We start from the raw sequence: 26,267 nt of genomic DNA on the forward strand, positions 1-26,267 counted from the left end.
CCCCTCCCAGCTTCTTAGAGCCCTTCTCTCACCTACACACTTTCCCCCTCACCTGGTCTTCCCTATCACCTGCCAGCTTGTACTCTTACCCCTCCTCCACCTCCTTACTCTGGCTTCAGCCCCTTTCCAGTTCTGATGAAGGGTCTCAGCCACATCTTTGTTTATTCCCCTCCACAGATGCTACCCGACTTACTGAGTTCCTCCAGGATTTTGCGTGTGTTGCTCTAAATGGTTTTGAGCTTTGTGAGTTCTTTATGGTAAATATCAACTACTTTGAGTAATGTTTGGGTAGTTCTCATCAATTAGTTTTCAAAGTAGCACTGCTCTGTGCATCTCTGAAAATCAGCTACAGTACTGTGCAAAAGTCTTAGGTGCAGCTAGTGTGCCTAAGACTCTTGTACAGTACTGCATTTGCCAACGTGGAGTGGAGAGCGAGTATGTAGATCTGGCAGGAGCAAAGGATGTTGAGAATGGTGAGGGTGGAGCACCCCAAGAAGGGTGTGGGACAAGTATCAGAGAAAGAGTACCAGAGGCAGTGTGTGATGCAGGTGCAGACACTTTCAGCCCTGAGATACCAGGCAAGGTTATTTGATTCCAAACAATTGGTTTATTGATCATTACAAAGTGTCTCTCTGGTGCTTCCAGCTCCCTTCCCCTTTTCCCAATCGTGAATCCCCTCTTTCCACTTTCAGTCCACAATACAGACCCACATCAGGATCAAGTTTGTCATCACTCACATATGTCATGAAATTTGATATTTTTACATTAGCAACAGTACAGTGTAATACATAAAATTACTACAGTAGTATGCAAAGTTCTTAGGCATCCTGGCTACATACAGGATATGTGTCTAAGACTTTTGCACATGAATGTATTTCCTCAACATGACTACCAAACAGATGCTGCAACTGTAGAGGGAATCTCTCCGAATGCTCTGTTCCTATCATGTCTCTATTAGGAACATACATCAAAGTTGCTGGTGAACGCAGCAGGCCTGAAACGTCGACTGCGCCTCTTCCTATAGATGCTGCTTGGCCTGCTGCGTTCACCAGCAACTTTGATGTATGTTGCTTGAATTTCCAGCATCTGCAGAATTCCTGTTGTTTGCGTTTAAATTCTCTATTAGGAAGTTAGCTTTCCCAATTTGGACTCTGGTCAAAATCCAGGAATTCACTTCTAAATGTTGTTGCAGTTTTTCCACTCTGCCATCAAACAGGGAAATCAGCCCAAAGAGAATTCATACTTTTTCAAACTTCTCTTTAGAATGATCTCTGCCTTAGTTATGCCACCAATGACACCCAGAAGTAATCTTGTGCTTGGTTTCAGTCTCAGCACATCCAGGTTGGGGATGGGAAAATATTAGTCAGAGTTTGCACACATTATTGGTATCCATCGATACCTACTGCATTATTTTGTGTGAACAGTATGGGAACAATTGGCACACTATATAAAGCTGTTTATGTATTGATAATGCTATATTATGAATAATAGCCATGTTAATGAGTCACAAACTTAATCATTACAATTATCCTGTGCAATTCATGTGGCTGGCAAGTCCAAATGTACAAGCGGTTTGTATATTACAGAACCAGTGATCACAAAATCTGTCCGTATCTCTCAACAGGCAGTAAGATGGATGGCTGCCCAAAAATTTGGTCAAAGAGGTAAGTTTTAATAATGTTATAAGAGAAAAAAGTGAAAGGGAAGTGTGCAGAGTTTGGCGGGGGGGGCGGAGAACCAGCTAAAGATTTAAAATGGTGATCAATTAATTGTGCAACACCATCAAAAGGAAAAAAAAGGAGGGAAAATTGCATAAGAAATTAAATGTCACAAATAATATTTGAATTTTTTTATTCCAATCTTGAAGAATTCTCACTGTAAATATTCACTGTCACTATGGAACTTAGTGAAAATAGGTTTTCAGAAGGAAGTGGAGAAGGGTGTGTAACAGAAACCTTGCAGAATATGGGGAAACAATGGATAACTTAAGACGGACAAAATTTGTCTACTTGAAGCCAGTAGAGCACTGAGAATCAAATGGACTCCTTTTGTGCTGCAACAGTTCTATTTCTGTTCAAAGGAGACATGGATAAATACCTTAAGTTTAAAAAAAAACCTGCTCTGGGAATAGAGCAGAGGGTGGGAATACATGTATGGGCATATGGCAGCATTATGGTTCAGTTAATGAACTGGATCCAGAGGCTTGAACTTACTGATTGAGAAACATCAGTCCAAATAGCACTAGAGCAGCCACAAAGTGGTCTTCTCAGCAACATTGAACAAAAGTGGCTGCAGCAACATGAATAGAGAAAATTGGTTAAGGAACAGGAAAGAGCAATAATAAAAAGCTAGTTTTATCAATGGAAATAGAAGTGTTCATTAAATTTCCTGAGGGACACTGCTTTTCCCAATGTCAGAATCTGCAGATAAACTCTGGAAGCACAGTAAACTGTGAAGAGGATAGCAAAGATTTCAAGGACATGCAGATAAACAAGTGGGATGTGCAAGCAGGTAGTCAATGAAATAATGATGCTGAGAAAGGTGAAGTGTTCCATTTTTGTTGGAGGAATGAGAAGTGGCCATAAAAACTTGAGGTCACCATTCTAAAAGGATACAAACATGGACAGATCTGGCTTGTAAATATTCACTGTCACTATGCTGTCCTTGTATTCTTTATTTCCTAAGCCCAGGACTTCTTACTTTTAATTTTTTCCAAACCTCTTTCTTAGTCTGCCCTGCTACTTTCACAAGGACAACATAGTGACAGTGAATATTTACAAAATAGCGGCTTGCACCTAGCAACCAGAAGTCATTGTCCACGCCTGTACCAATGACATGGGTAGGAAGGGTGACGAGGTCCTGCAAAGTGAGTTAAGAGAATTAGGGACTAAGTTAAAGGACTGGACCTACAGGGTTGTGATCCCAAGATTGCTACCCATGCCACGTGCTAGTGAGATCAGAAATAGGAAGATAAATACTGTTTAACACTTGACTAAGGAGAAGGTGTAGCAGGGAGACTTCAGGGTTTTGGATCACTGAGCTCTCCTCCAGGGAAGGTGGAACCAGTGTGACAAGTTGGTTTGCACCTGAACGAGAGCAGGATTAATATCCTTGCGGGAAGGTTTGCTAGTGCTGCGTGGAGGGCTTTAAACTAGAGTTGTCAGGGGAATGGGAGCCAGTGCACCAGAGCAGACAGTGCAGTGGCTGTGGAGAAGATCTTGTTAAGCCTACATGCAAAGTCAGGAATCGAAAGACTGAGCATGACAGGAGTAATGTTCTGAATTGTGCAGATTTCAGTGTATTATAGGACAGGCAGATGAGCTTAAGGCATGGAACAGCATGTGGAAAAGCGACATTATAGCCATTAGTGAGATTCAGATGCAAGAGGGGCAGCCCTACCGCTCAGTGTCTGGGATTCCATTATTTTAGATGTGACAGAGCGGGAAGAATTAAAGGTGCGTAAAGGGATCTTTTGCTATGTTGGCTTTCATAAATTTAAGTATTGAGCACAGGAGTTGGGATGTTATGTTGAAGTTGTACAAGGTGTTGCTGAGGCCTAATTTGGAGTATTGTGTCCAGTTCTGGTCACTAACCTACAGGAAAGATATCAATAAAATTGAAGGAGTGCAGAGAAAATTTACAGGACATGAAAATCTGAGTTACAGGGAAAGGCTCAATAGGATAGGACTGTATTTCCCTAGAGCTTAGAAGAAAGATGGGACATTTGATAGAGATATACAAAATTATGAGGGGTATAGACAGTAAACCCAAGCAGGCTTTTTCCACTGAGGTTGTGTGTGACTAGAAGCAGTATCATAGGATAAAAGTGAAAGGTGAAATGTTTAAGGAGAACATGAGGGGAAACCTCTTCACTGAGCATTGTGAGAGCATGGATCAAGTTGCCAATGGAAGTCATGGATGTGGGTTTGATTTCAACACTGAAGAGAAATTTGGATAAGTACCTGGAAGGGAGGGATATTGCAGGCTATGATCCAGGTACAGATCGATTGGACCAGGCAGATTAATAGTTTGGAATAGACTAGATGGGCCAAAGGGCCTGTTTCTGTACTGTAGTACAGCAGTCCCCAACCACTGGGCCACGGACCGGTGCTGGGCCACAAAGCATGTGCTACCAGGCCACGAGGAAACGATATGATTTGGCGATACGAGTCAGCTGCACCTTTCCTCATTCCCTGTCACGCCCACTGTCATTACCCACGCGTCATCCATGTCAGCGTGGGAGGGAGATCAACTGCTCGAGCTTGCAAATGACGGGCTGAAAAGTATGTTTGGCATAACATCTCTGCCGGCATTCTGGATCAAAGTCAAGGCTAACTATCTCGAGATAGCCACCAAAGCACTGAAAAAGTTGGTTCCATTTCCAACATATCTCTGCAATGAATGCAACGAAAACTAAATTGTGGAATAGACTGGACATAAGGAACCCCCTTCGAGTATCGCTGTCTCCCATCATCCCTCGATGGCACTGTCTTGTTGCAGGGAAACAAGCCCATGGCTCCCACTGATTCAGCGATATTGGTCTGTTGCAATGATTTTATATGTTCATATGGGGAAAATATGTTCCGTGTTTAATATCCAAACTTTACTTAAAATGTTATGATGTTGTTGACTTGTAAGTGACTTATATAACCATATAACAATTACAGCACAGAAACAGGCGATCTCAGCCCTTCTAGTCCGTGCCGAACGCTACTCTCACCTAGTTCCACTGACCTGCACTCAGCACATAACCCTCCATTCCTTTCCTGTCCATATACCTATCCAATTTTTCTTTAAATGATAATATCAAACCTGTCTCTACCACTTCTACTGGAAGTTCATTCAACAATTACTTCAAGCTCCCCTGTCCTCCCCTGATAATTGACTTATCACTATATTCATGCGAGGAAAATATTCACTGTGTGTTTAATATTAAATTCATTAGATAAACCCTTTTAGAAATGAAATTGAGTGTATTAGCCACTTATCACCTATATTCCAGTCGTGATTAACACCCCCACCCCAACAGAATTGCCAAAAACGATTTGTAGAGAGAGAAAAAAAATCGGCACGTACACACATGTGCACTGGTGCCCGCGCAAGGCTTCATGGTCATTGTAGTCTTACTTGGGGTAAAAAGGTTGGGGACCCCTGCTGTAGTACTCTGACTCTGATTCTCTAGCTGGAGCACTGTATCCTGTTCTGGGTACCAAACTTAAAGAAAGATCTGAATTTCTTTTGTGATGTTGTGGAAGAGATATAACAACATAATTCCAGGGATAAGGAACTTTTGTGGGGAGGTGCAAGAGATTTCAAGATATTTACTTTAACGGGAGAATCTTACATTATTAGGGAGTGGTCGTTTAAAGCTGAGATGCCTTCTCTACTCCAGAGAATTGTGGAGCCTAGATCATTGGAGATATTTAAAGTTAAAGAGATTAATATTTGAAAGATAAGGGAAATGTGGGTAATAGGCAAAGGGAAGATAAACCCTAACCTATGCTCTGATGTTTATAATTTGTTAATGGCAAAGTAGTCAAGAACTGAAATAGAATGACTGTCACAGAAGGAAGACAGTTTTCACACACAGTGAGTGACTAGGGTCTGGAATGCATAACTAAGGGTAGTAGTGGAGACAAATTCAGTTCTGATATCCAAACAGGAGCTGGTTAATTTTCTGAATATGTTGCGCTATGGGGGAGAAAGTGGAGAAATGGGATTAGCTGGCTGATTGTACATGGAGTGGGTAAGAACTTGACAGGGTTGATTGCTATATTTATTCCGTGAATAAGCAAGTTTAAAGTGATGTTAAAAATGTCTAAAACTCTGATAAAGAGCCAGCATGGGCATGATTGGACTAATTGCCTCTTCCCGTGTGCTGTGCTTCGAAGTAGTAATAGCTGCTAAAAATCTGATTAGAAACGCAAGTTGAGTTTGACATTGAGAACTGAGCAGGGGGACCATCTAAATTACCAGTAATGTTAATATTGCTCGCGTGGACCAGTTACTCAGTGGGTCAAATGATATAACAAAGATTGGACATATGCAAATTCTATCACAAAGATAATTGGGTAAAGGAGTCACAACGAGTCAGATGGTTCCCAACCTTTTATATCCTGCAGCGGATAGTAAGGTCAGCTGAGAAGATCATCGGGGTCTCTCTTCCCACCATCACAGATATTTACACCACACGCTGCATCCGCAAAGCAAACAGCATTATGAAGGACCCCACACACCCCTCATATAACTCTTCTCCCTCCTGCGAAATCTGGAAAAAGGCACCGAAGCATTCGGGCTCTCACAACCAGACTATGTAACAGTTTCTTCCCCCAAGCGATCAGACTCCTCAATTCCCAGAGGCTGGACTGACCCCAACCTACTGCCCTCTACTGTGCCTACTGTCTTGTTTATTATTTATTATTATTTATTGTAGTACCTGTACTGTTTTGTGCACTTTATGCAGTCCTGGATAGGTCTGTAGTCTAGTGTAGTTTGTGCTTTTTTTCTTACATAGTTCAGTGTAGATGTTGTATTGTTTCATGTAGCACCATGGTCCTGGAAAACATTGTCTCATTTTTACTATGTTCTGTACCAGCAGTTATGGTTGAAATGACAATAAAAAGTGACTTGACAAAACCTTCCCTTTGTCATACTCAGTAAAATACACAGCCTCCATTACACAACCCTCAGAAACACTAGCAACAGCACTTTTGTGTCCATTTTTACTTATTTAATGTACTCACCTCAATACTATTAAAGCATTGTGGACCCCCGGTAATCTCTAGTGTCTCCCACTGCCAATATCCTAAAGGGAATCAGGTAGGTCGGACTGAAACTCTGAAGAAACCCAGCCAGGCTGTGGCTTATGTGAACCAAGTGGTGTCAAAGTTAAGTAAATAATCCTTCTGTGGAAGGCAGGGGTGATTGATCTGAGAGTCCTACCGAAGGGCTTCAGCCCAAAATGTCAACTGTACTTGTTTTCCAGATGCTGCCTGGCCTACTGAGTTCCTCCAGCATTTAGCATGTGTTGATGTGAATGTTTACTGCGTTCCTGTGTCATATTTTGACTATGAATTTCTTTTTCATTTTAAAGATTTGAAATAAATAATGTGTGACACCATTTAAACTGTGAATCCTGACTACTATTTCTGCTGTTGCCTCCTTTAAGTAGATAATATTTAATAAGTCTGACAGCAGCTTTAACAGAATATGAGGAAGCAACTTTTTGCCCATTGCAGTGACCTTATAGATCGCTCTTGTAGCCAGACTTACAGGAAAATGTCACCACAAAGAGCAGAAAAATTCTATGCATCATTTCCCTTAGCTTCATCCATTTAGAATCTGTTTGGGCACGTCCTTCTTGGAACAGGAAAGAGCATGTTCAGATCGTAGAGAACAGAAGCACTACTGTTGCAGAAAAACTCTGACCTGCCCAGTATTTGCTTCAGTGCATCATTATCCGTATATCTCAGGAGTGCCCTCAGAAGGTTCGATTCACTTAGAAGCTGTGGCTAAGTTGTACTGGGGAGAATGAATATAAGATGCTGCCATGGTAGCTAATGTGGTGTCTACTTTGACCTCTCTCCCAGGTGATTTTTTTTCCCCCCAGAGACCCATATAATCATCACCGTCAATCCGTCAACAGGGCATTTTCTATTAAAAAGATACTTAATGCCTTTACCAAAAGAAACTGTACCCTTTTTTAAAAAAAAAGGATCTGGATTCCCAAGGCTTCTATATCTTCTTTGAACAGACATGAACTGTAAGGCTTTTTACTGACTCAGTGTTAAGGCCACATTCACAACAATGTGCCTTTGCATTTATACCACCTTGCCACTATGAAGTGGAGATAGAAAACATAACCTACAGCACAATACAGGCCCTTCAGCCCACAAAGCTGTGCCAAACATGTCCTTATCTTAGAAATTACCTAGAGTTACCCATAGCCCTCTATTTTTCTGAGCTCCATGTACCTATCCAGGAGTCTCTTAAAAGATCCTATCATATCCACCTCCACCACCATCGCCGGCAGCCCATTCCACACACTCACCACTCTAAAAAAAACTTACCCCTGACATCTCCTCTGTACCTACTCCCAAGGACCTTAAACCTGTGCCCTTTCATGTTAGACATTTCAGCCCTGGGAAAAAGCCTCTGACCATCCACACAATCAATGCCTCTCATCATCTTATACACCTCCATCAGGTCATCTTCCGTCACTCCAAGGAGAAAAGGCCAAGTTCACTCAACCTATTCTCATAAGGCATGCTCCCCAATCCAGGCAACATCCTTGTAAATCCCTCTGCACCTTTTCTATGGTTTCCACATCCTTCCTGTAGTGAGGCGACCAGAACTGAGCACAGTACTCCAAGTGGGGTCTGACCAGGGTCCTATATAGCTGCAACATTACCTCTCAGCTCCTAAACTCAATCCCACGATTGATGAAGGCCAATACACTGTAGGCCTTCTTAACCACAGAGTCAACCTGTGCAGCAGCTTTGAGTGTCCTATGGACTCAGACCTTCAGATCCCTCTGATCCTCCACTCTGCCAAGAGTCTTACCATTAATGCCATATTCTGCCATCATATTTGACCTACCAAAATGAACTTGATGCTTTCTGAGATGCCCAAACAATTAAGAGTCGGTCCTGAGTGACCAAAGATATCTGTCGCTGGCTGGATTATAGCTTCTCTTCTCACATTTGTCCCCTGCAGCAATATGCAAATTCAAAAGGACGATGCCTCTGTCAGACAGATCATCAATTTTATCAAATTCCATCTGAAATAAAACTTACGATGTCTTGACAAAACAGAGCATTCTGTGACAGGCTAACAAAGTTCAAAGAATACAACTCTGAGATTTGTTTTCCTGTGGGTATGCTCAGTAAAGCCAATAACCGTAATGGAATTAATGAAAGACCACACTATCTGGGTGTATCATGATATGCAAAGACAATAAGCTGTGCAACTACAAATAGAAAGAAATAATAATAATAATAAATAAATTAGCAATAAATATCAAGAACATGAGATGAAGAGCCTTGAAAGTGAGTTCATAGGTTGTGGGAATTTTCAGTGATGGGGCAAGTGAAGTTGAGTGAAGTTACCCCCTTTGGTTCAGGAGCCTGATGGTTGAAAGGCAAGTACTGTTCCTGAACCTGATGGTGTGAGTCCTGAGACTCCTATACCTTCTTCCTGATGGCAACAGCGAGAAGAGAACTGACTGGGCAGTTGGGGTCTTTGTTGATGGATGCTGCTTTCCTGTGACAACATGCAGTTCAGACATGCTCAGCTGTGGGGAGGGCTTTACCCATGATGGACTGGGCCGTATCCACTAACTTTTGCAGGATTTTTCATTCAAGGTCATTGGAGTCTCCACACCAGGCGGTGATGCAGCCAGTAAATATACTCTCCACCACGCATCTATAGAAGTTTGTCAAAGTTTTAGATATCGTGACAAATCTTCACAAACTCCTCAGGAAGTTATTCAGGTTTCTAACTTTATTTTATTTTGAGATATGGTGCAGAACAGCCCCTTCTGACTCAATGGGGTGCACCGTCCAGCAACCTTCGTCTAATCACAAGGCCATTTAAAATGACCAACTGATCTACAAAAAGGTATGTCTTTGGATTGTGGGCAGAAACCAGAGCACCTGGAGGAAACCAAAACAGTCATGGGGAGAAAGTAGAAGATCCTAACAAATGGTGCTGGGATTGAACTGCAAATTCTGGAGTGCCCCAAGCTGTAATAGTATCGCACTAACTACTAAACTACCATGGTGCAGTAATCCAAAGAATTTTTGCATGAGTAAAATCATCACTTGATTTTTGAGTCACATTGACTTATGTCAGATCAAAATAGTGGTCATCAGGAGTGGGCAGGATTTAAAATCCATCAGAACTTTACTTCAATGGAGTATCATGGCAAGTAAACAGAATCAGAAACTGCTTCGACTCTGCCCCACTTGACAGCATTGCCAGACGCAACAGAAAATGACCTGCTCAAAATAGGTAATAACCTCAGGTGGCAATGCTACTTATTTATTCAAGAAATCGAAGCATTACATTGCTGTCCAACTTATGGCATGTTGATAACACTAGCATACTTTGGTTTTGGAGAGGGGAGGCGTTCAACTCTGCACCTAGCTGTTATAATGGGCGGTGGTGCTGGGAGCGGACCCAAATGTAAGACAGACACTGAAGTACTAGGAACAGGACTTGACTAGAGAACTAGAGTTAGGGACGGGACTGGATGCAGACAAGGAGCTGGGACAAGAACACAAACTTGGGCTAGGACACGACTAGGAAAGCGGGACCTGGACGGGGAACTGGGAACTAGGAGCCTGGGCTTGGACTTCGAGCCAGAGACTGGACAAGGACACAGAAACTGGGTCTTGACTCGGGCTCGGACCCCGGAACTAGGCGAGGACATGATGTAGCTACAGGACTGGACGTGGCTTGGGTTCTTCGTGGCTTGGGCTCCTCAAGGCGAGGACATGACGAGGCTCGGGTTCGGACTCCGAGCCAGAGACTGGACAAGGACCCAGAACCTAGGTCTCGACTTGGGCTCGGACTCCGGAACTAGGTGAAGACATGACGTGGACTTGGGAGACAGGACTAGGCGAGGCTACAGGACAGAACGAGAGACTCCCGGGCAGGACGAGAACATGAAGCCTTGACTTGGTCGAGGGAGGGAGGGAAGGGGGGGGCGGGGACCCGGAGCCCCGGTCGGGGTGAGGGGGGGGGCGGGGACCCGGAGCCCCGGTCGGGGGGAGGGGGGGGGCGGGGACCCGGAGCCCCGGTCGGGGTGAGGGGGGGGGCGGGGACCCGGAGCCCCGGTCGGGGTGAGGGGGGGGGCGGGGACCCGGAGCCCCGGTCGGGGTGAGGGGGGGGGGCGGGGACCCGGAGCCCCGGTCGGGGTGAGGGGGGGGGCGGGGACCCGGAGCCCCGGTCGGGGTGAGGGGGGGGCGGGGACCCGGAGCCCCGGTCGGGGTGAGGGGGGGGGGCGGGGACCCGGAGCCCCGGTCGGGGTGAGGGGGGGGGCGGGGACCCGGAGCCCCGGTCGGGGTGAGGGGGGGGGGCGGGGACCCGGAGCCCCGGTCGGGGTGAGGGGGGGGGCGGGGACCCGGAGCCCCGGTCGGGGTGAGGGGGGGGGCGGGGACCCGGAGCCCCGGTCGGGGTGAGGGGGGGGCGGGGACCCGGAGCCCCGGTCGGGGTGAGGGGGGGGGCGGGGACCCGGAGCCCCGGTCGGAGTGAGGGGGGGGCGGGGACCCGGAGCCCCGGTCGGGGTGAGGGGGGGGGCGGGGACCCGGAGTCCCGGTCGGGGTGAGGGGGGGGCGGGGACCCGGAGTCCCGGTCGGGGTGAGGGGGGGGGCGGGGACCCGGAGCCCTGGAACACAGAGCCACGATCCCTCCTTGGGAACAGAATTTGGGGCTGGGGCTCTACACAGAGTCAGGACCCCTCCTAAGGAGCAGGAAGTAGGGCGGGGACTCATACACAGAACACAGAGACACAGTTCACAACACAAGGTAGCAGCAAACAGCCAGACCTACCTAGCAAAGGCATGGACACAAAGACAGTTCAAAACAACAATAGGTAGTTCCTTATCTTGCTCCAGCAGTTGAGCTTGACAACAGTGCAGGCAAGCATTTCAGGCAAGGCAAAGCGAGGCCAGGCTTCAGGCACTGGTTGCAGGGCAAGGCTTCAGGAGGCCAGGGCAAAAAAGAGTTTCAGCCAGGGAGTTTGGACAGGAACAGTCCAGCATCTGAAGCTGACCCAAAAAGCTATTTATGTAGCCAGCCCAAAATGTGAATCAGCTGTCTCAATTAGAGCACCCAACAGGAAAAAGGGAAAACCAGAAAACCTGGAATAAGGAACGATGGACCGGACCATGAACCGCAATCCGGAGTTCACGGACCGGACCATGACACTAGCAGCCTGCGGAATTTATCCAGATGTGTTTGATGCTGACATCTGCATCGCTGATGCAAGACAATGTTCCATCCCCAGCAATCAGACCTTTCAGAGGAATCAGCTCCTCTGAGGTTTACTGTTGTTTCATTTCCCAGAATTATCATTGCAATGAGCATTAAATAAAAAACAGTTGAGCAAAATTCAAACAGAAGCCAACCATACTTCTTTCCTTTTTGCCATATCTCCCCTTTGCCAGAAACAATCTGAACAGCAGAAAATAGAAAGCTGAGCATGGAGAAAAAAAAGCCCTTTTCTCTTTACCTCAGAGAATAACTTCGGTTCTCAATTGTTCTCCAAGAGAGTAATACATCTGGAATCCAGATGACACTGATAAATCATCAGTTCAAGCTTCACTTTCACTGCTTAAGAATCTCTCCCAAATAATTCATAAGCTTCAGCCTGTAATACACTATGGGTTTCCCAATGAATAAATGGCCCCAAGGGAAATGGTACAGTAACATTTTATAGTGTGCAACTGAAAGTGTAACTGGTGCTTTGTAATGAACTGTATACATGGCGTTTAAGGGGACGCACCCTCCGAGTCATACATCATCTCTACAAACAAATTCCAGTAATTTTATGGTGATCTGTTTCTATACCCTGCCTGCTAAGGGGATTTCTCACACCTATACATATGTACAGTTAATTAGAGTGATTTACATTTCGAATAGATTACTTTTCATAATTACCATGAAATGCAGACATGCTTTTTTAAGACGTAAAGGAACATTTTATCTTAGTGCCGTTGAATACATGGTATATTCTCACTAATTGTGAAGTTATGAAGCACAAACGTGAAGTGAGTTACACTCAGTATCATCATATTGGCAATCTGCTTTTGTGGTTTTGAAGGTTGAAAGAAGTGTTGTTTTGTGGTTAAAGACTGTCTTTTGTGCATCAACCGATTTGCCTATTTAGAAGAATGAGATTGTACATGTCTGAGACCACAAATCCTCATGCAGTGCTTTTTTTGCTGCAACAACAATTGTTCTGATGTTTCATGCCATGCATGAGATTAGTTGATCAGATTTAGGAATTTGCATTTGAAGGTGTAGTTGTTCTTCTGTTTTGTAGCTTTAGTACAAGAATTGTCAACAAGCTTTACTTTACTTTATACTTTATTGTCGCCAAACAATTGATACTAGAACATACAATCATCACAGCGATACTTGATTCTGCGCTTCGCGCTCCCTGGAGTACAAATCAATAGTAAATATTAAAAATTTAAATTATAAATCATAAATAGAAAATAGAAAAGGAAAAGTAAGGTCATGCAAAAAAAAGATTAGCTATTAATATTTTAATTTGCTGAAGCAACTACTCTGCAATCTCTTTTCTAACACTAAGGGAAACTTAATAAAGTGATTGAGGATAAAAATCTTCAGTATTTTTTCCAGCAATTCTCAGACTATTTTGGTGGACAAGAAATCTATGAGTTAAATGTTTATCTTGAGCACCTGCAATACAGTTAGCTTTTCAGTTCCTTTGCTCTGTTTTGAAGACAGTTGTTATGTTATATTTTTCTTGCTAAAAGGATGAGTATATGATGCAGTAAAGCTCATATATTTCTTTTCACCCCCTCAGAGCACATGACTCTTAAACTTCCCTTGATTCACGGCAACATAAAATTTCCAAACGTACCAGTTGTTTTTTCTGTGGTTGCATTTCCATATACAATGATTTACATACTTCTATTTAACTGATAGTTAGTTATTACCTTTTCTTATTCCATGGGGTTTGCCACATATTATTAATGCTTTCTGCAGTGCAGCATTAAAGATGTACTAGAAATTCGCATTGTGCCAAATGTAGGCTAATACAGAGTGAACTGTTTAGAGCTAATGCGCAAACTTTTATCTAATGGCAATCAACGTACGAATGAGTTCAATGTAGTATTTAAAATGAGAAAACATAAAATGCTGGAAATGTGCATCAGGTCAAGATTAAACTAAAAGGTTACTAAAGTCCAGAGCCAACAAAGTGCTACAAAACCATGAATAGGACCTACAAAAAGTGCATGAGGTGAAGCTTGCAAAGGTATCAAAATGAATTTATACAAATGTAATGAGAAAAAGAATGACCAAAAATAATGTACTCTTAAAAATCAAGTGTTCCAATGATGTAAATGATAAATATGTGGTGCATATGTTGTTTTTGTTTGTATATGTTGAGTATGCCTCCTCTGAAAATCCAAAAAGCGCCGAAATCCTAATACTTTTTGAGCATTGTCATGAGATCACAAACTCCACAAGGTGCTGGGAAGGTTCCCAGGATATGTGGAGGTCTCTGCGCGCCACAGACAGCTCTGAGAACTGGCCTCATGTATGTAATGAACAGATGTTAATGAAAAACAGAAAAACACTGCATAAAGCGAAAAATGAAGATCTCCACTGTGTATTGAAAGAATGGACTTGTCAGCATCAGAGGGAAGATATGCTGTTTAGCAGTATGCTGATCATGGAACAAGAACTGAAAATTGAAGGTAATTGTGAATATTCGGCAGGCTGGTTGCAGAAATTTAAGAAAAGGCACAGCATTACATTTTTAAAGATCTGTGATGATAAAGCGTCAGTTGATCATGAAGCTGCAGAAAAATTCATTGATGAGTTTGCCAAGATCATTGCAGATGGAAATCTAACATGCTGAATGGCTGTATCAGTATATATGTGCAATAACCGTGTGTAAAATAAACAACAGAAAATCTGCAGATGCTGGAAATCCAAGTAATACACACAAAATGCTGGAGGAACTCAGCAGGCCAGGCACCGTCAGTCTTGATGAAGGGTCTCGGATGACTGGCCTGCATCTTGTGTGTATTAAGTGCAAGATAAAGACAGCTTACTGGTAGCACATAATTCAGAGATGGAGATAATGGTAATCCCAAGATGTCACATTAAATTTTCCAAAATCAAAAAGAAAATCTGAAATCCGAAACCCTTCTGGCCCTAAACATTTTGGATAAGGGGTACTCAATCTGTATTTACAGATGTGGCAGAACAGTGCATACACAAGAAACCAGAACTGAAACAGGGAGTCTGATTGCCAATATCAATGCAACCAAAGTGACAGTGAAGAAAACTAAATGTGTAACAAATCTCCAGTTACTCTTAAAAGTTTCCATCACAAAGTTGTAAAGGAAGCAGATGAAAGCATTGCAAATTCATTGAACGTAATTTTCCAAACCTTGGCAACTTGTAAACTAATCCTTTACCCTAGAACACTGAGAAGTCCCTCTGCTTTTTAAGAAATCCAAGAGGGAAAAACTGGAAAATAGAGGCCCACGGATCTGTTGTTAGGAGATTAGTAGAGTCAAAACTTCAGAACAGGGTAAGTGCAGTGCCCGATTAACCTAGTAGCACAAATAGCATATGCTATGGGCCCCACATTTTCGAGGGCCCCACACTAAATGCTTGCAAGCTGCAGTCTGGTGAAATGGCATCTCACTGTATCCTCACGACGATCTAGCAACACTGTTATTTTCAGTCGGGGGAGCTACAGGCTGCATGGTATGTATGTGCAGGCATGTGTTGGCTCCTTGCTGTGTCGTGGTGACCTTTGTGCTATCCCCCACGCTCCCAAGCCGCTGCAGAGTGCGCTGTTACACCGCTGGAGGGTGCACCGCCGTGGTGAGCCTGCGACAGGGGATGTGCGACTCCACAGTTTTATGTGACCCAGTTCATGATTCCTCATTTTTTTCCTGATTTTAGGTAGTCCGAACCAGCTCAGGAACATACAAGATCGGATGAGACTGCGAGTTTCAACCTGTATTTCCCAATTAAAATGAGTTTCAATAAGCAACTAAACAGATAACTTTCAGAACACTATTCCTAGTTGGTTGTTGAGTGCATGTGATCCACACACGCTCATAGCCACAACAGTCACATAAATTTGTTATTGTTCACTAGTCTTTGTTGATACCGCTACTTAGCTTTTGTAACAAACTATTTGTTTTTAAATGCGTATATCATTAATTTTTTTTTCCATTGCAGATAGCAATGAGCAATAGAGCCAGAGATATTCGACATCATTATGCTTCTGGAAGTGCAAAACGTAAATTGAAGGAAGAAAAAGAAAGAGGAGACCAACTTGTGATATCAAAAACACGTAAGTTGACAGAATATTTTGATGTTCATGGAGATGGTGATGGTGCTATAACAGCTGAAGCTGGAAATATAGGAACAACTAGTACTAGTGCGGCAGAAGGCACGATACAGCAACAGCCAACATCCATTGAATGTGAAAGAACAATTGAAAAGAACAAGTACTCTAATGATATTGGCGAATGGCCAAACAATCTAGATGATGGTGATCGTGAATATCGGATAGCCAAGGGAAGTGATGAACGTCAACATGCTGAGAGTAACTTCTCTTCATCCATGCAATTGTATGACCATGAAAAGAAACCTCGGCACTGTCAGGAGTCTTATTTTACATATGTTCATAAACCTACAAACAAGCAACATGCAAGAAATTGGTTATGCTATTCAGAAAGCAAAGGAAGCCTATTCTGTTTCCCACGCAAGGTTATGACTTCAGGATGTTCATCAAAGTTTAGTGAAGAGGGTTTTAATGACTGGAAAAATGCAAGCAATCTATTAAGTCGACATGAAGAAAGTTCCTCACATAGACACACTTTAATTTCACTGTTGAAGCGCAAAAACAAAGCTAAATGTGTCAATTCCCACCTTGTGAAGGAAATGGAGACTGAACAAAAGTATTGGCGCACACTTCTAGAGCAAATAATTGAAGTTGTGAAGTTTTCAGCAGAACAAGGCCTTTCATTTCATGGTAGTGATGAAACTGTTGGCTCTCCTCATAATGGAAATTACTTGGGGTTGTCAGAATTACTGGCCAAGTTTGACCCTTTTCTGGCAGAGCATATAAATGCTCGTGCAAACAAAGGAAGGGGACATAAATCATACCTATCTAAAACAACATGTGAGGAATTCATCAGTCTGATTGGATCCAGCATACTGGATCACATTATCAGTGAAGCGAATAAATACAAGTATTATTCTGTTTCATTGGATTCTACTCCAGATATATCTAATGTGGACCAGCTGACTTTGACTGTGCGCTATGTTTTGCCATCTGAACCAGTTGAAAGATTTGTGAAGTTTTTGGATATGGAAGGTCATAGTGCTGAACAGCTCGCTCAAAGTTTACTTGACTTTTTAAAGGAAAATGACATTGATATAAAAGACTGCCGTGGTCAAAGTTATGACAATGCCAGCAACCTGAGTGGCAAGTATAGTGGCTTACAAGCACAAATTAAAGAGCTGAATGAGTTTGTGGATTACATTCCATGTCTTGCACATTCACTAAATTTGGTTGGAAAATGTGCTGCTGAATGTTGTCAAGAGCATTAATTTTCTTCCAATTTGTAGAAAACCTGTACACATTTTTTTCTGCTTCTCCTTATCAGTGGGATCTCCTTTCTGCTGCATTATCTGATGGTGGTGCTCATTTGCCCATTGTGAAAAGAATGTCAGATACCAGGTGGCCAGCTCATACAGATGCAACGAAAGCACTTTTACACAGCTTTTCTGCAATAAAGCAAGTCTTGGATGACATTTCAAATAACAATGATCAGAAGGCAGAGTGTCGACAACAGGCTCGTGGACTACTTTCAACCATGACGAAGTTGGAAACAGGAATAATGGTCATATTGTGGGATCAAGTATTACAGCGTTTTCAAATGACCAGTGCTTCTTTGCAGTCTTCTGGCCAAGACTTGAACACAGCTTGTGCACTCTATGAATCCTTGCATGGATATATTCAAGCTATGCGGTCTACTTTTTCAGACATTGAGCAAAAAGCCAAGGATCTGACTAAGTGTGAAGATTATCAACAGCAAACTCGAAGAAAACACAAGCAAAATCGCGCATATGATGATTTCAGTGGTTCCAGCACTCCTGTTGAATCCACTTATTGACTCTCAAACACCTTCTCAGAAGTTTAAAAGCCGAACAGTTTTTGCCATTATTGACAGCTTGCTCTCTGTCCTGTCAAAAAGGCAGATAGCTTATCCAAAGATGAATGGTGTTTTTGGATTCCTTCATCAGTTACAGTCATTTATACTTGAAGAGATCGCAAAGAGGTCATCAAATCTTATTAAATCATATCCGGAAGATCTGGAAGAAAGTGTTGATGAAGAATTTGTGCAGTTTACTGAACAGTTGAAACTGATCTTGCTTCTCATATTGGCACCAAACAAGACCTTGTAGAGTTACAGTTGTACTGTTTGATAACTGACAATTTTTTAGAGTCACGTTTTCCAAATGTAGAAAATGCCTTGCACATCTATTTGTCACTCATGGTTACCAACTGCAGTGGAGAACGCTCATTTTCAAAACTGAAAAGGATTTAAAATGAACTAAGGATCACCATGGGTCAAAACAGATTGAACAATCTCACTCTAATGATCATTGAACATGGATTTCTGCGTGAAATAGGCATTTCCAGTATCATCAACAAATTTGCTCATGCTAAATCTAGAAAATGTAACTTCTAAATTGTAGTTCTGTTACTTTTGACATTTGAAATTGATACCTACATGTAAGTAATACTATTACTGAAGTGTCAGACATTTGTCATATTATCTGGCTGTACAGCAAATGAAAAAAATGACTTACTTTACTATGCAAGTAAGTAATTTATGTTTTAATACTTATGTGCATTTTTTTAATTTAGGGCCCCTTTATAACATATGCTACAGCTTAATCTGGCCCTGAGTAAGTGAACACCTTGAAAGCTCTCAGATGACCAGTGAAGTTTTGTAAAGCTTTGATTCCACCATATGATTCTGATAGATTTTTTGAAATGCTATAAAAATATTGGATATAGGAATATCTATGGTAGGCATTGAAACAGTTCCTCATAAGATTATTTAAAGTTGAAGATGAATAGAATTGAAGGCAAAAGATATCAATAATGGGTAGACAATCAACTGGGATTACTGCCACACACAGGTTGTACTGGGGCTAGAGTTGTTCTTTACATTGACATCTTTAGATGATGGGTCGGATAATGAATGTTTAGAAACCAGATTGTACCTTTTTTTGGTGCATATCAGGTTGATGTGTTGCACATGAGCAACACATTTGAAAGTATTGTGAAATGGATCAAATGTAAACGAGTTGCACTTTTCACATGGCTTACATACAAAAGCAAACATTAGAACATATCCTGCACAGCTACCAACAGCATCAGTCTAAATTAAGCCCTGTGCCATCATTTTGCATTGAAAGCATGCATATCCAGCACTACATGCCTGCCTTGGAGAAGAGGGGCTGGAGAGGAAGGGACCCCTCAGTTTATAAAGAATGATATGCTCATCTCCGAATAATGAAGTTCATATCACTAAACACACAAGCCAGATTTAGTGTGCCAGAAGGGCCAGGAGAACTGCCAGGATCAGCAATAGAGGGTCTGGCAGAAGGTGCTTATGTTGCTCCCTCTTTAATGGATCAGTGTGGTGGAAAAAAATATGATCTTGGAAGATAATTTCAAACTGTACACCATCATAAGTATTGTTCTCTTCTACATGGAGATTTATTTCACAAACACACACACAAACACAGACACACACACACACACACACACACACACACACACACACACACACACATGCACACCGCCCCCCCGAGAAATCTACAATTCTATTGTTACGTACCCCGTAACTGGGTTGCCAAACCAGCAGAAATGGATCACTCAGTTGGAGTCTGGAGTACTAGAACTAAGAAAGTTTTATTAAAGGAACAAGCAACACAGTAATCGAAAGGATAATAAATGCAACAGTTCAGCGATTATAAACACACACGTGCACAGAATTAAGATAACAGCATCAATCAAGCTCTATCGTTGTCTAGGGGTAAATGACCAAATTTCAAAGTGACTCAAAGTTCAGTCCAGTTTAGTAGTTCAGTTCGCAGTAATCGTTGCCATGGCGATGGACAACGTGGGGGGAGAGAGAGAGGGAACAGGAACAACTGATCATTCAGACACGGCTTCACTCACAGACCGGCGATATGGCTCACAAGCAGCTTTTGGGCAGGTCCTTGGTGATGTCACCTGAGGTCACCGACTGTGACCCCTCCTCCAGATGCGGTCGATCCTCTGCAGTGAACCCGGCACCCAGGCAAGGGCGGACACACACCGGGTTCCCGCTGATCGTACCTTTCCACCCTGGCCGTTGTCTGATACTTCCCACCGACTCGTGAGAGGCGTACCGCTTCCAGGGTCTCGTTACCTCGGGTGGCGTGTGTGTCCTGCCTTAGCGAACCGGTCCCTTTTTATCCCCCTGCTGGGGTATCGCCTGTCCATCACTTCAAACAGTTCAAGGTTCAAAGGGGGGAGCCGCTCCAGACAGCTCTCTCTCCCCCATCCCTTCATTACACATCTCCAGACGCTGCTCCATTGTTCCTTATCTCTCCTTCCCCTGAGGGCAGGTGGCAGACCACTTGCTGATGTCACTGATGCTAACCCAGGCCAGCAAACATCTTAATTTTATGTGTATTCTCGTCACACTATATACCCATCATCGTTAAACAGCCTCCCACCCCACATGCAGAGGTCAAGTCTGCAAAAGTAGGATAATGTAAAGTTTATTCAATGTCCTTTAATTCTCCTATTTAAGGGAACAGAGTGAGGAATGAATGGGAAGCTGTCTTAAGAGCAGAGGAGCCACTGGAGCAGGCACAAACTCTCACGAGCAGAAGTAATACAGAATCTGCAACATATGCTCCATATGTTACATTGCGATTAGTCAAATCCCTCTGGATTGATCTACAGTCACCTCTGTACACAGAGGGAGGTGAATACCTGGAATGAGCTGCCTGAGGAAGTGGTCAAGGTGGGTGCAATGTCAACATTTAAGAGACATTTGGATAGGTACATGGAGGGGAGGGGCTTGGAGGGTTATGGGCCAAATGTGGACTGGCAGGGAGGCTGCTGTCGTTAACATGGACCAGTTGGTACAAAGAGCCTGTTTCCACACTGTATTACTCGATGACTCTGTGTGTACACATCTTCAAAACCAAATGTAATGCTACCAAATCATCACTAAGGTGCATTGGATGAGGCTTGTGCTACAAACCTCTATTATGAAGAATGCCTCACCCCCTCCCCCCACCTTACTTTCCCCAGCAAGCAGGAAAAAAGAAAAAGAGAGGAGATGATGATGAGCACTGTCAATCATTACACCAGCATCTCAGAGGCTGGCGTCACAAAAAAAGAGCAAATTCTGAGGTACATGGATCACGGGAGACACATAGACCACAACAGGGCTGCAGTCTGAAACCACACGTACAGACTAACTTGACAGAAGGAAGCCCACACTTCTATGCTGCTAGAAAACTCAGGTGTATCGTGATAAGATCAAGGTGGATATACAGTGAGAAGGTAGCTAATCATCAGAACAGCCTGACTGAATACAGGGATGACAAGATGCACAAAAGCAGCTCATCTCCACTGTCACACAGTAGCTTGTGAGATACCAGCATCACACAAGCTCCATTCAGGAGATGATGGGCCACTCCCTGAAAGGTCTCAGTGACGATCCACTGTTGGTCCAGCTGCCCATAAGGGTATAGACAGAGGCTTTCTGCTTCAATGCGGCCTCCACACGGATCTGCTCACTGTGCTACTTGAGAACAGTTTGAAGCTCCTCAGAAACAGCGACGAGGGAGCAGTTTGAGTTCCTCAGACAAAGGACAGTGAAAATCTAGAAGACACTTACTCTAAGAATGCTGTTGGGGCTTAGGTGGAGCAGAGATGAGTAATTGGTAATTGCTTTGTTATTGTCACATGTGCAGTGAACTGCTTTGCTTTGCATACTCTCCAGACAGATCATTCCCAGCACAAGTACGTTGAGGTAGTAGTGAAGGAAAAGGATAGTAGATTGCAGACTATAGTGTTACAGTTAAAGTTTAGTGCAGGTCAAAAAATGAAGTGCAAGGACCCATGACAAGGTAGACTGAAAGATTGAGAGATTTTTATTAGTTAAGAGTTAATAAGGGTTACAGAAGCGAGTTGAGTAAACAGAGTTAAGATGCAGATCAATGATAACACAAATGAATAGTCTTCAGCTGTACTGTAAATTCCTGTCATAAAATAGCCAAGATAGCCACCAAAGTTATGCCTGCTCCTGCTTTAAATGACCCGGCTTTGATCATGACTTTAGCTGTGTCTGTGTGGAACTTGCACATCCCCACCACCCCCAGCCCATGTGACCAGATAGACATCCACTAGTTCTGAAGAACTCCCAAAGAAGTGTCTTGGCCCAAAATGTCGACTATTTATTTATTTCCGTAGATGCTGCCAGACGTGCTGAGTTCCTCCAGTATTCTGTGTATGTTGCTCTGGATTTCCCGCACCTGCAGACGTTCTTGTGTTTAAGATCCACTAGTAGTGCCATTTTCGTATGAACATCAAAATCAGGTTTAATATCACTGGCATACAGTATGTCCTGAAATATCAAAGTTGCTGGTGAACGCAGCAGGCCAGGCAGCATCTATAGGAAGAGGCGCAGTCGACGTTTCAGGCCGAGACCCTTCGTCAGGACTAACTGAAGGAAGAGTGAGTCAATTCCCTTACTCACTCTTCCTTCAGTTAGTCCTGACGAAGGGTCTCGGCCTGAAACGTCAACTGCACCTCTTCCTAGAGATGCTGCCTGGCCTGCTGCGTTCACCAGCAACTTTGATGTGTGTTGCTTGAATTTCCAGCATCTGCAGAATTCCTGTTGTTTATGTCATGAAATATGTTGTTTTGCCACAGCAGTACATTGCAGTATTTAACAAAAGTCTATAAATTACAATAATAAATATATAAGGTAAATAACTAGTGCAAAAATAAAGGAAAAAAAGAAAACAAAATTGTGAGGTAGTGTGCATGGGTCCATTGTCCATTCAGAAATCTGATGGCAGCGGGTGCCGTAAAAGAAGCTGTTCCTGAAACATTGAGTCTGTGTCTTCAGACTCTTGTACCTCCTCCTTGACGGTAACAATGAGACAAGGACATGCCCAGTGTGATGGGGGTCTATAATGATGGATGCCGCATTTTTGAGGAATTGCCTTTTGAAGATGTCCTCAGTGCTGGAGAGGCTAGTACCTCTGATGGAGTTAGCAACATTCTGCAGTTTTTTCTGATCCTGTGCGGTGGCCCTCCATACCAGACAGTGGTACAACCGGTTAGAATGCCATATTACACCTGTAGAAACTTGCGAGTGACTTTGGTGTCATGCCAAGTCTTCTCAAATTCCTAATGAAATATAGCCGCCGTCATGCGTTCTTTGTAATTGCATCAATATGTTGGGCCCAGGAAAGATCTTCACAGATGTTGACGCCCAGGAACTTGAAACTCCTCACCCTGTCCACTGCTGATCCTTCAATGAGGATTGGGGTGTGTTCCCTCAACATCCCCTTCCTGAAGTCCGCTATCAATTCCTTGGTCATACTGATGCTGTGTGCAAGGTTGTTGCTGCAATACCACTCAACCAGCTGTTCTACCTCCTCTATACCTTCTCGTCACGATCTGAAATTGTGCCAACGATGGTTGTGTCATCAGCAAATTTATTGATGACATTTGAGCAGAGCCTGGCCACACAGTCATGGGTGTAGAGAGGCTAGAGCAGGGGGTTAAGCATGCATCCTTGATTGTCAGTGAGGAGGAGATGTTACTTCTGATCGGCACTGACTGTGGTCTCCTGATGAGGAAGTCAAGGATCCAGTTGCAGAGGCAGGTACAGAGGGCCAGGTTTTGGAGCTTATTGATTAGAACTGATGGTATGATGCTGTTAAATTCTGAGCTGCAATCAATAAACAGCAGCCTGGATTAGGTATTGCTATTGTGCAGGTGATTCAAGGCTGAGTGTAGAGTCAGGGACATTGCGTCTGCTGTAGGCCTATTGTGGCCATAGGCAAAATACAACAGGTCCAGGTCTTTGCTTAGGCAGGAGTTAATTCTAGCCATGACCAACCTCTCAAAGCTCTTCATCACAGTAGATGTGAGTGCAACTGGGATAATCTTTCAGGCAGCTCACCCTGTCCTTCTTGGGCACTGATATGATTGTTCCCCTTTTGAAGCTGATAAGAACCTGCGACTGCAGCAGTGAGAGATTGAAGATGTCCTTGGACACTCCTGCCAGTTGGTTGGCACAGATTTTCGGTGCCCTACCAGGCACAACATCAGGATCTGATACCTTGCAAGGGTCCACCCTCATGAAAGATATTCTGATGTCAGCCTCCATGACAAAGGTTACAGGGTCACCAGATGCGACAGGGATTCACGTAGGTGTATTTTTATTCACCCTATCAAAGTGTGCATAAAAGGCACTTAACTCATCTGGGAATGTAGCATCACAGCCATTCATGATGTTAGGTTTATACTTGTAGGTAGTAATGGCCTGCAAGCCCTGTCACAGCTAACGTGCATTCAATTCCATCTCTAACTTCAATTGGAATTGATTTTCACTCTTAAAATAGCCTTCCGTGGGTTGTACCCTGACTTGATACATAATTATGGATCACAGGTCTTGAATACCACAGATCTAGCCTTCAGCGGAATATGAATCTCTTGGTTCATCCATGGCTTTTGGTTCGGGTATGTCTGGTATGTTCTCAAAGTCATACACTCATCCACACAAGTCTGGATGAAGTTGGTGACCACTGTGGCGTATTCATTCAGATTTGAAGATGAATCACTGAACATTTTCCAGTCCACCGACTCAATGCATTACCATTTGTCCTGTGGTCTTTAGTCTCTGCATATTCACTGGGAGTAGGAGTACAGGCAGGACTTTCCAAAGTGCAGTGTGGGATGGCAAGGTAAGCATTCTTGATTGTGGTTTAACAGTGGTCAAATATGTTGGCACCTCTGGTTCCACAGGTGATGTGTTGGTGGTATTTGCTCAGGGTCTTCTTCAAGCTGCCCTGGTCGAAATCCCCTACAATGAATGGGAAGGTAACAGGGTGTGCTGTTTTGTGACTGTGAGTCACAGTGCTCTGCTCCTCCAGTGCCTGCCTGACGTTAACTTGAGGTGGAGTGCACAACATAACCTGGATGATGGCAGAAAACTCCCTCGGCAGATAAAATAGTTGACAATTGGTCACTAGATGTTCCAGTTTGGATGAGGACTGAGACAGTATGGTTGCATCTGTGCACCATAACGAGTTAATCATGAAGTATGCTCCCTTTCTTCTAGCTTTAAAAGGCCCAACTGACCTGTCTACAGAGAACGGTGAAGCCATGGGGCAGCAGTGCTGAATCCAAAATGGGGAGGAAGGAGAGGTTTGAGCTGTGTTTTCATGTTTCCATATCCAAAAGCATGCTGCTAGTCAATTGATTACGACAAAATTGCCCCATGTGGGGATGATTAACAGAAACATTAGATGGGAATTAATGGTCTTATGAGAAAGAATGGGTTACAGGGACATACTGTAAGTGAGAGAATGCAGCTCATGGCCATGCTCCCTGAGTTGCTATTAACTCAATGGACTGATGAAACCCTTGTATGTAATTTAGGGAAAAAAGGGAATTTCCTCACTGAAAATACAAAAACTTCGAAATATACAAAAACTTAGAAATATACAGGCTGTAAAAATCTATGTAGATTGGTGCCGCTCTGTAATCTCATCTATAGAAATAGTAGAAATGTTACAAATGGCTATTGCATGTTTGAGATGAACATGGGAATGTTAGCCAGGGCTGCTATTCAGCTTCTCCTATTGAGTGTAAAAGATAGAAGCAAAAGCCAAAGGTGTTTGCTCTTTACCAATTCTGTGCTTTTTACTATCTGCTCAAATTTGTCTTTACTCTTTTACCACCTTCCTTTCTTGTATGTTACTCTTCAGTTTCAGATAAATGAAAAACAAACAAGATTTGTGCTTGTATACAGCATTTCACAACCTGAGTAGCGATCAAAATGCTTACAGCAAATGAAGTGCGTCTCAAAGGGCAATCAAGTTAAACCATGGACTTATTGCCTGCGAGGAGAGGTTCTCGGAGAAAATTGGCAAGAGAAGATCAATGTTTTAAAACATTAATTAAAGTAGCAGTGGGAGAAGAAGTCAAAAATGCTAATACTGAATGTTTCACAGACAGCTGGGAGGGGAGAGAAATGAAACAGTAAATATTAGAAACATTTGCTTGAGTGATTTGCTTAACATCTGGGTAAGGGAGGGCGCAAAAGTAAGTTATGAATGAAAGTATATTTAAAATTTAGGAGGAAGTGAAACTGCTTTTCTGAGGATTGTTTTAATGATTAATTCAGAAAGCTAGAAAGGGGAGAAAAACT

The 26,267-nt window shown here is 43.2% G+C and overlaps 1 protein-coding gene across 1 annotated transcript; it reads left to right on the top strand.

The window, feature by feature from the left end:
• Positions 1-1,603: 1,603 nt before the first annotated feature.
• Positions 1,604-25,237, top strand: LOC134357244 (zinc finger MYM-type protein 1-like). The gene is made up of 4 exons (XM_063068577.1): positions 1,604-1,664; positions 15,964-17,230; positions 24,860-24,934; positions 25,176-25,237. Exons 2-4 carry the CDS (start codon positions 15,970-15,972, stop codon positions 25,235-25,237), a joined length of 1,398 nt encoding a protein of 465 aa, XP_062924647.1. The 5' UTR covers positions 1,604-1,664; positions 15,964-15,969.
• Positions 25,238-26,267: the final 1,030 nt, after the last annotated feature.

The sequence above is a fragment of the Mobula hypostoma genome, chromosome 2, assembly GCF_963921235.1.
Source record: "Mobula hypostoma chromosome 2, sMobHyp1.1, whole genome shotgun sequence".
Classification (NCBI taxonomy): domain Eukaryota; kingdom Metazoa; phylum Chordata; class Chondrichthyes; order Myliobatiformes; family Myliobatidae; genus Mobula; species Mobula hypostoma.

Coding starts and splice junctions, on each gene's coding strand:
- LOC134357244 (XM_063068577.1), top strand. CDS start 15,970: ATGAGCAATAGAGCCAGAGATATTCGACATCATTATGCTTCTGGAAGT. Junction 17,231..24,859: donor CCTGAGTGGCAAGTATAGTG/GCTTACAAGCAC, acceptor CTGGTTCCACAG/GTGATGTGTTGGTGGTATTT. Junction 24,935..25,175: donor CCCCTACAATGAATGGGAAG/GTAACAGGGTGT, acceptor CCTTTCTTCTAG/CTTTAAAAGGCCCAACTGAC.